This window comes from Bolinopsis microptera, chromosome 6, assembly GCF_026151205.1.
Source record: "Bolinopsis microptera isolate Bmic1 chromosome 6, MBARI_Bmic_1.0, whole genome shotgun sequence".
NCBI classification, from domain to species: domain Eukaryota; kingdom Metazoa; phylum Ctenophora; class Tentaculata; order Lobata; family Bolinopsidae; genus Bolinopsis; species Bolinopsis microptera.
The window spans coordinates 1,303,737-1,314,305 of record NC_087077.1 but is presented as its reverse complement, the minus strand read 5'-3'; the positions used below and the strand labels follow the sequence as shown (position 1 = coordinate 1,314,305).

Here is a 10,569-nt window from a genome sequence, read left to right as displayed (position 1 = left end):
GCTCACAAATAATAACAAGGGTTTAATTAATATTACAGTTTCTTTACTGATCAAGTCTTGATCCACGGCGATAAATTTTGATCAATAAGGAAACTAAGGACATACGGTGAAGGTCTTTTGCTTCACCATGTTATTTGTTAGATACAATGTGGTGCTACCCACTGTGGTCGTAACGTTATAAGGCGTTATACGGCGAGTTGTAGGTAGCATACTGTTAACCGAATGCGTTGTGAACACGTGATAGCTAACAGGTGCCAGAGGGCGCTAACCTACACATGATACAAAATAAGAGCGTTAGTGGACCTGTGATATACCATCGATTCAAATATCATTCCCTCGTGATGACTCCTCCTCCTCCTCCACAGTGGAAAACTTTAGCCTAGTATTGTGTTAGTTTACTGAACGTTCAGCTCTTCACTTGTTTATTATATTTTCATAGATTTTCACTCCTGAGCCCATTTATAATTTGTACATCATCAAGCGATCATCATCAAGGTATTATTACAAAATTCGCAACAGGAAGCAGCATTAATGAGCTAAAAATTTGGAATGAAGAAGTGGGTTTTATACTTTGTTATATTCGTCCAGGTAGCTGCTACAAAGAGACCGGGTCAGTTTTATATATATTGATCTACTTCTAGGCTAATTCAATGCTGTTTGAGGTAAACTTCCTACATAACTCTATAAGTTTAATTTTACACCAAATTGAAATAAAGAAGTAATTTTGATAGACGATTTAAGCAAAAAATATGTTTTAAGCAAAAACATTATCAGTCAACTCGGATGAATTTTTTTGGTCTGGAATATTGTTTATAGAAATCAGGAGATCACCATTAATTATTGACCTATAGAACGTTGTGAAATGAATAAACTAATCGCTGTATATAAAACCAGCATATTTCACTATGGTATCAAATCTGAGAGATATATCGTTTTAAAATGAAGTTTTTCGAAGAAATCAAACACGGGAGCAACTATAGCGCGGTAATTTCTGTCAGAGATCTGCAGCAGAGGCTCCACAAATCCCTTCTTCATCTCAACATGACTATCCAGAACAAGTAAAGTGTCACCCCTAGCCTTTTTAGCTGCAAAGACCCTCGAAAAAATGAGTCCTTTGTTAGTTTCAAACCTGAAATACCTGACTGTAACATTGAACTGAGAAACAAGGGGCTCCACCCTCTCCAAGTCCGGATAAGAAGTGAAATTACTGGCATCGTCCACCAATATCAGCTCACATAAGTTATGTGGAGGAATAGCAGCTAGAATGGTGTAGATAGAGCGGAGCAGAAGAGAGAGAACCTCATTATGATAGTTCAGGATGACGGAGACAGTGGTGTTGCTGGTGGGGTAGGTGATGTTCAACCAGGGGGTCTGTAGTCTGGAATATTCCGGAGCAGAGGTAGAGAGTCCACATAACTTTCATTGTACCCCTCTCTTGTATCAAAATAGGGCTTATCCAGTTTCTTGAACATAGCACTGGATGTTTGATTCCAGTTCTAAGCGCTCTCTATATGAGGCATCCGTTTCAAAATATAGTCTTGATTTCGGGGAAAGATTAGGAGTTAAAACATCGCTGCCTTGAACCACCAAATTCTTGGTCTGATTGATGATAGTTTCATTTATAATTTGGGACCCAACCCCTGTTGTCCAGCACATATAACCCTCCTCAGAAGCAGTGAAGCTGTAGCAGTGAAGCTGTAGCATTCCCACACATAACAGCACAGCTATCTGCTATAGTCGTGTAGTAGAAAACAGGTCGAGTAACACATTTTCTTCTCTGGAGCCTCATTGCCTAAGAACTCATGTAGTAGTTACAAGGAAAATACGACTTTAAGATATAAAAGTGTAAATGTTTTATTAGCGAGGAAAGCGCTTACAATCGATTATAATCGCTCATAAGCGCTTGTGAGTCGTTAATATGCCTAAAATAAAAACCCGATTTTTTAGCGATTTATAAACGGCTAAATTGTAATCGATTATAAGGCTTATAATCGCTTATAAATGGTTCGAAAAAACGACTTATCTGGCCGACCTCTTTTCCACCGCTTATAATCCGCAATCCTACTTGAAAATCGCTTTCGAATCGCTGAAAGCGATTATGATACACTTATAAGCGCTTTTTAGGCGCTTTTAGACAGTTATAATCACTTCCCCGTATTATTCCCGCGATTATAAATGTTTATAAGCAATTATTTTCGAACCGCTTATAATCGCTAAAAAAACGATTATAAGCGGTGTTTAAAAAAAAGCGCTCTGAAGCGATCAGAAAATCTCATTTGTGGGAACCTGCCGGGGTTTCATATAATAGATAACCGTACCGTAAGTTGTGGTCAGAATAGACTCAATAGAGGGTTTAGTTAGGGTTTTACATTTACCGCCAGATCCATCCTTAAAACGTGTAAATGTTGTCACATGATGATCTAGTCACTAGTGTTGAACGATTTATCGTAATCCGTATTGCATCGTCATTGTATTGTGATAAATAGTGTATATTTAGGGTCAATTTTTTCCTCCAACAAAAATGTACCAAGTAATTTCATTAGTAATGCATTTTATCAGATGGCAAATCATACTTATATCAATACTTGAAAAAGAACAAAAGAGGGCGAAACTTGGTAAATTAATTACTCCTCAAGCTGGATCGCTATTCCTGAACCTCATTGAAATTTAGGCTTTTTAGTTGAACATTCGGCTTTAGACAATGTAATTTGCAGTTATACACTTATTATACACACACAGTATTGTTCCTCAAACTAACAGTTGTACTGAAGCATTAGTTTGGAGATCACTTCTAGTAAATGTTTAGAACATTAAGTTTTGAAGTTTAATAGCTTTATGTAACTTTATAAATATCAGCATTATCCGAATACCTTGTTAACATTAAGTTGAACCTGTTTCAAATTTGATAACCACATTCGCTTGTTTTCTATTTTCTGGGTTACTACCATCACTTTTTAAAAGCTTGTTTCTGCCTGATGTCAGATGTAAACAAAGCGAAAAGCTCTTCAAATAAACACTGACATTTAGTTTTATACAGTCCTTGACTTATTAGTGAAATGGAGCAGAAAAATGTTCCAGACGTTAAAGTTGAGATGAAGATGGAAGAAGAAAGTTTTCCACCAGAATTGATCAAGACAGAGATTAAGAAGGAGGAAGATAATTTTCTTATCAAATCAGAAGTGTATTCGAATGCAGTTTCTCAGTTGGATTGTCCCAACCAGGAGTCAGCAATAGCTTGCCACCAGTGGGTTAATACCAGTGAAAATGCTTACATTCGCTCCGAATTTTCCTACAATGCAAACCAAAAAACAGCTTTAGTTTCACATCAGCAAACTCATACCGGTGAAAAACCGTACAAATGCTCTGAATGTTCCTTCAGTTCAAGTCAAAAATCAACACTAGTTTGGCATCAGCGGACTCACACCGGTGAAAATCAAAAACCATATAAATGTTCCGAATGTTCCTTTAGTACTGGCTGGAAATCAACCCTGGTTCGACATCAGATGACTCATACCGGTGAAAAACCATATAAATGCTCTGAATGTTCCTACAGTTCAAGCCGAAAATCAAACCTAAGTAAACATCAGATTACTCATACCGGTGAAAAACCGTATAAATGCTCCGAATGTTGCTACAGTTCAAGCCAAAAATCAAACCTGCTTAGTCATCAGATGACTCATACCGTCGAAAAACCATATAAATGCTCTGAATGTTCCTTTAGTACTGGCTGGAAATCAACCCTGGTTCGCCATTATATGACTCATACCGGTGAAAAACCGTATAAATGCTCTGAATGTTGCTACAGTTCAAGCCAAAAAACAAACCTGCTTAGTCATCAGATGACTCATACCGTCGAAAAACCGTATAAATGCTCTGAATGTTCCTTTAGTACTGGCTGGAAATCAACCCTGGTTCGCCATTATATGACTCATACCGGTGAAAAACCATATAAATACTCTGAATGTTCCTTTAGTACTGGCTGGAAATCAACCCTGGTTCGCCATTATATGACTCATACTGTTGAAAAACCATATAAATGCACCGAATGTTCCTACAGTTCAAGCCAAAAATCAAACTTAGTTAACCATCGGATGACTCATACCGGTGAAAAACCGTATAAATGCTCTGAATGTTCCTACAGTTCAATCAAAAATTCACTCTTAGTTCGCCATCAGATGACTCATACTGGCGAAAAACCGTATGAATGCTCTGAATGTTCCTACAGTTCAATCAAAAATTCACTCTTAGTTCGCCATCAGATGACTCATACTGGCGAAAAACCGTATAAATGCTCTGAATGTTCTTACAGTTCAATCAAAAATTCACTCTTAGTTCGCCATCAGATGACTCATACTGGCAAAAAACTGTATCAGCGGAATAACTCAAATTTTTTTCATGAAAACGGTCAGGCTTCGACTTTCTTTCAAAAAGATAGTGTTCGAGGACCCATTTTTGTTAAGCCTCTACCTTTCGTGAAGCCTCTCACATTTGTAAAGCCTCTGTACTTCGATGACCCCTTTCTTTCCAGTTCCAGCTTACCTCCCAGTTCCTTCTCAAGTTACCAACCAGCATCTCACAAGTCTCATCCTGCAGCTCCTCTCACCTTCTCACCTGGTGAATCTGTTTTCACACCTGCTCCCACTGTCCCACCTACCTTATACTCTACAACATTTCCTTCCCCTCACATATTTCCTGCCAGTTCAGCGACCATGGGGCGTTTATAAAAATTTATGTGATATGTTATGATGGGGACGAAGTTTCTGGTTCAAATCAAATATCAATTCGCACAATGCTGACTTAAATGGTTTAATAAATCCTAGTTGTTTTACTATTACAATGTATATTGGGGTGATATGTGACAAAGTATAAATTCTATAAAGTTAAGTAATTATAATCAATAATCAGAGAATATTACAAAATCTATATTAATGTTATTAGAAGTTAGTATAATATTTTATACGTTAATATTTTTGTTTTATTAAGTTTTTGAGCAGGAATCCAAATAACCCTAAAATGGTGTCAAGACTCAAGAGACTAAAATAATTATTACCTATTTAATTCGCGTTTTTGACACCACTCGGGGGTCCAAATTTTGGGCTTTAAAACTACTATTTCTTGGCCAATTTTTATTTTTTCATGCTGATTTGGAGGCCATCAAAGCATTTGACCCAGTCAAAAAGGTTTCGGTTGTATATATTTTACAGTTTTTGTGGAAAGTCACGTTAAAGTTGATGCCGTGGTGTCAGTAAAATGGTACGGATCCACCCATCCATATATTTAAAGTCACTATAGTGACGGTACATTAGAACTAGACAGAAACAAAGTGTGAAGGGCCTGAACGGAACCCCTCGGTTTCAGTTCCTTGTTTAACACTGCCGTACAGCAAGGACATTCACCGGGTTCTCGCTTTATATATCGTCTCGCTTTATATATATATAGTAAGATATCAATACTTGAAAAAGGACAAAAGAGGGCGAAACTTGGAAAATTAATTACTCCTCAAGCTCGATCGCTATTCCTGAACCTCATTGAAATTGAGGGTTTTAAGTTAAATATTTGGCTTTAGACAATGTAATTTGCAGTTATACAGTGAAAATATACACTTATTATACACACACAGTATTGTTCCTCCGCCCTGTGGACCACATAGAGGCTAGCTCATATAACATCTGAACTGCTGTTATTTAAAACATATGGTGCGAAGCTCAAACTAACAGTTGTACTGAAGCTTTAGTTTGGAGATCACTTCTAGTAAATGTTTAGAACATTAAGTTTCGTAGTTTAATAGCTTTATGTAGCTTTATAAGTATCAGCATTATCCGAATACCTTGTTAACATTAAGTTGAACCTGTTTCAAATTTGGTAACCACATTCGCTTGTTTTCTATTTTCTGGGTTACTACCATCACTTTTTAAAAGCTTGTTTCTGCCTGATGTCAGATGTAAACAAATCGAAAAGCTCTTCAAATAAACACTGACATTTAGTTTTGTACAGTCCTTGACTTGTTAGTGAAATGGAGCAGAAAAATGTTCCAGACGTTAAAGATGAGATGAAGATGGAAGAAGAAAGTTTTCCACCAGAATTGATCAAGACAGAGATTAAGAAGGAGGAAGATAATTTTCTTATTAAATCAGAAGTGTATTCGAATGCAGTTTCTCAGTTGGATTGTCCCAACCAGGAGTCAGCAATAGCTCCCCACCAGTGGGTTAATACCAGTGAAAATGCTTACATTCGCTCCGAATTTTCCTACAATGCAAACCAAAAAACAGCTTTAGTTTCACATCAGCAAACTCATACCGGTGAAAAACCGTACAAATGCTCTGAATGTTCCTTCAGTTCAAGTCAAAAATCAACACTGGTTTGGCATCAGCGGACTCATACCGGTGAAAATCAAAAACCATATAAATGTTCCGAATGTTCCTTTAGTACTGGCTGGAAATCGACCCTGGTTCGACATCAGATGACTCATACCGGTGAAAAACCATATAAATGCTCTGAATGTTCCTACAGTTCAAGCCGAAAATCAAACCTAAGTAAACATCAGATTACTCATACCGGTGAAAAACCGTATAAATGCTCCGAATGTTCCTACAGTTCAAGCCAAAAATCAAACCTGCTTAGTCATCAGATGACTCATACCGTCGAAAAACCGTATAAATGCTCTGAATGTTCCTTTAGTACTGGCTGGAAATCAACCCTGGTTCGCCATTATATGACTCATACCGGTGAAAAACCGTATAAATGCTCTGAATGTTCCTACAGTTCAAGCCAAAAATCAAACCTGCTTAGTCATCAGATGACTCATACCGTCGAAAAACCGTATAAATGCTCTGAATGTTCCTTTAGTACTGGTTGGAAATCAACCCTGGTTCGCCATTATATGACTCATACCGGTGAAAAACTATATAAATACTCTGAATGTTCCTTTAGTACTGGCTGGAAATCAACCCTGGTTCGCCATTATATGACTCATACCGGTGAAAAACCATATAAATGCACCGAATGTTCCTACAGTTCAAGCCAAAAATCAGACTTAGTTAATCATCGGATGACTCATAACGTTGAAAAACCGTATAAATGCTCTGAATGTTCCTACAGTTCAATCAAAAATTCACTCCTAGTTCGCCATCAGATGACTCATACTGGCGAAAAACTGTATCAGCGGAATAACTCTCAGGCTTCGACTTTCTCTCAAAAAGATAGTGTTCGAGGACCCATTTTTGTTAAGCCTCTACCTTTCGTGAAGCCTCTTACATTTGTAAAGCCTCTGTACTTCGATGACCCCTTTCTTTCCAGTTCCAGCTTACCTCCCAGTTCCTTCTCCAGTTGCCAACCTGAACCAGCATCACACAAGTTTCACCCTGCAGCTCCTCTCACCTGGTGAATCTATTCTCACACCTGCTCCCACTGTCCCACCTACCTTATACTCTACAACACGAAGTTTCTGGTTCAAATCAAATATCAATTAGCACAATGCTGACTTAAATCGTTTAATAAATCCTAGTAGTTTTACTATAACAATGTACATTGGGGGGATTTGTGACAAAGTATAAATTAAACTGTCTGGTTCTATAAAGTTAAGTAATTATAATCAATAATCAGGGAATATCATAAAATCTATATTAATGTTATTAGAAGTTAGTATAATATTTTATACGTTAATATTTTTGTTTTATTAAGTTTTCGAGCAGGAATCCGTATAACCCTAAAATGGTGTCAAGACTCAAGAGACTAAAATAATTATAGAAAATCAACAATAAACTATTACAGGTTAGATGTTTACCTGAGTTCTATATCTTTCGATAGTAACTCCATCTATAAATCTGATAAGCAAGTCATTCTGTATTCCACCAGTACTTGTGATCCTGGTTGCAGCTTTCAACATGTTTTATGGGCCCAACACTCAGCTTTCACAGTTTATGACTTCTGGCCTCCTTGCGATGTCGTAGCAGGTAGACCATTTCTTGTTGTCGCGGGCTAACCAGATTGTATAGGAACATCGAAGAGCGACCAAAGCAGCCTCATTCAGGGCTTTATTCTTCGTTCTCTTCGCCAATCCAAAGTAGTTGAATAGAGCTGGTACAGTATGGTGCAAGAAGCCCCTACACCCAATCTCTACCGTAAAGAGCAGAGCTTTCCAACCGCACTCGTCGATGCCAGGAATCAGCTCTCTGTTTTAGCGTGCTTCTTTACGTGCTTCTTGGTCACTGAAGTTACTCTCGTCACCACAAGTCAGTTCAATCAGAACTACTTCTCTCAAACTATCCGACCATACTACAATGTCGGGTCTCTCCGCTGTGTTGTAGATGTGCTGTGGGAACTGGGCAGGTAGTGTATCCTCGTCCCATATCAGCTTCCAGTCTTTCGCTCTCTCAAAGGGCCTCTCCTTCCTCAACTTTGGCTTTGGGTGGTCATACTTCCCATCCTTCGACTTGAACCGTATCCATTCTTTGTCGGAGGTCGTGGAACGTGAGGAATTGTACATCTTGAGTTGGTCAAGCAAGGCTCCGGCTATAACACGTAGGACGTTGTCATGTCTCCAGTTGTACCTTTTGGAGTTTCTTGCTACACTGCAGACGGCTAGGATGTGCTTGATGTTGCACGTCTTCCAACCACAAAGTGTACAATTTCCTGTACTCGAGTAGTTCCACAATTTCATGTTTGCAGGGGTATTAGCCACGTCGTGTGTCGAGTTTAGGCGCAATTTAAGGAGAGCCGGGCTCATCTTGTAGTTGTAGATAAGGCTGTTCCATCCTAAGTCTAACTGCATCGTGTTCTCCCATGTCAAGAACTTGCCCTGTACTCCCTTGTTTACCAGGGTGACTAGCATGTCGTTCTCTGACACCGATTCTACCAGTTGTCTTAGCTTCTGCCTCTCAGTCAACTTTGGTTTGCATCCGAGTCCTACTCGGTCTTTAGTCACTACTCCAAACAATTCCTGGAAGTAAAGATCTCGCTCTCTTGCCGTCAGCTCCGTTGTATAAGACCATCTCGGGCTGTTCTCTTGTTTCTCTTTCTTGTTATTATAGGCTTCTACAACTTTGGTGTCATCACTGTTCTTCAGGGCGTGTCCTTTTGATACCTGAAGAGACTTGTATAAGTCACTCAACTTCTTCAAGTTTAGCCCAAAGTAATCCTTGCTCCTGTACAGGACTGTCACAGTAATTGACACCCAACCACTTCTTCAAGAATCTGGTGCAGATAGCATCAAGTTCGTACACAAAACTTACAGGAAGGTTGTAAATCATCAGATCCCAGGACATCTTGCTAGTCAGCATGTTATTGTAGATCCAACACTTCATGACACCGTTGAGACCACACTCATCCACTGTCTGAAACAGAGTCTTTAGTTTGTCTTCAATCCGTTGTTTAGTGTCATTTAACCCTAGATCGACATAGATCCAGTGGCCCAGGAACTTAATCGGGTTGTTTCCTACATAGCTGATTATCTGGCCGTCAATCAATATCTCTGGGTCATAAGCCTGGTACGTACCATCTATCACCTTCATTCCCAGGGAGACACACTTGCTAGGCTTGGCCTTCATTTTCCTACTCCAATCCAAAAACTGCTCCATCAACTTTATCTGCTTCTTTACCTTCTCTAGTCTGGAGGACATAAGTGTTAGGTCATCTGCAAAAGCCCGATTCGATGTAGGTTGCGAGCTAAAGGAAGGTTTATAACCCAGTTCTTTTTGATCTTGTAGAAGATCTGACAGTAAGTTGAATACAATCAGGAACAACACTACTGAAAGAGGGTCTCCTTGAAAGAGGCCTAACATGTAGTACAACCAATTTGACTTCCAGTCTTTGGTTACCACCCTTACAATCAGTTCATCATAGTACTTAAACATGTAATCTATGAGCCATTCAGGGAATTTGTAATGCCGGAGGGCATAGAGGATCAAGTTGTGTGGGACTCTGCCATATGCATTCATCAAATCCACCCAGACAACGAATATCTGACGTCTAGTAGATTTGGCGTCTTTTAGCTCTTCCATAAGCACTTGGGTGTGTTCAAGACAACCAGGAGTCTTCTTCAGAAAGCCCTTCTGAACTGACTTGTCTATGTACTTATTAGACACCATATAATCCAGCATCTTGTCTGCTAGAATTCCCATGTTCAACTTGCCGCTGGTGTTCGTTTTTGTAATATTCCTGAACTTGCTTGGGTCTGACAGATCCTCAGTCGCCATTGTAGTGGCACTATCTTCTTGTCCCACAGGATAGATAGGGTTTGGAAGATCATGTGTGCGGTTCTCGGGCATCTCTTATACACCACATATGGTACACCGTTTGGACCAGGGGATGACTTATTACGCCTGCTCTTCAGCTTTGCATCGAAATCTTCTCTATCCAGCTTTGTCAGCTCGAACTTAACTACTGGGGGCTTGGCCTCAGGAAGACCTTCCAACTTAGTGTAGATTGCACCTCTGTCCGTGTCCTTATACTCCTTCTTGAAGAACCTGTCTGCTTCTTCCTTAGAGAAGCTTGGCGGTGCGTTGTTCTGCTTACCATTAAGTAGCTTCTTGCTGTTTGTTTGTTTGGGGACTGGTTTGTAAGCCAGCCAAT

The 10,569-nt window shown here is 39.3% G+C and overlaps 1 protein-coding gene across 1 annotated transcript; it reads right to left on the bottom strand.

Annotated features, from left to right (window-relative positions):
- Window positions 1–8,176: 8,176 nt before the first annotated feature.
- On the bottom strand, window positions 8,177–10,118 carry LOC134816867 (uncharacterized). The gene is made up of 2 exons (XM_063825868.1): window positions 9,231–10,118; window positions 8,177–9,082 (listed from the first exon to the last, which is right to left on the bottom strand). Exons 1-2 carry the CDS (start codon window positions 10,116–10,118, stop codon window positions 8,177–8,179), a joined length of 1,794 nt encoding a protein of 597 aa, XP_063681938.1.
- Between the last annotated feature and the right edge of the window lie 451 nt (window positions 10,119–10,569).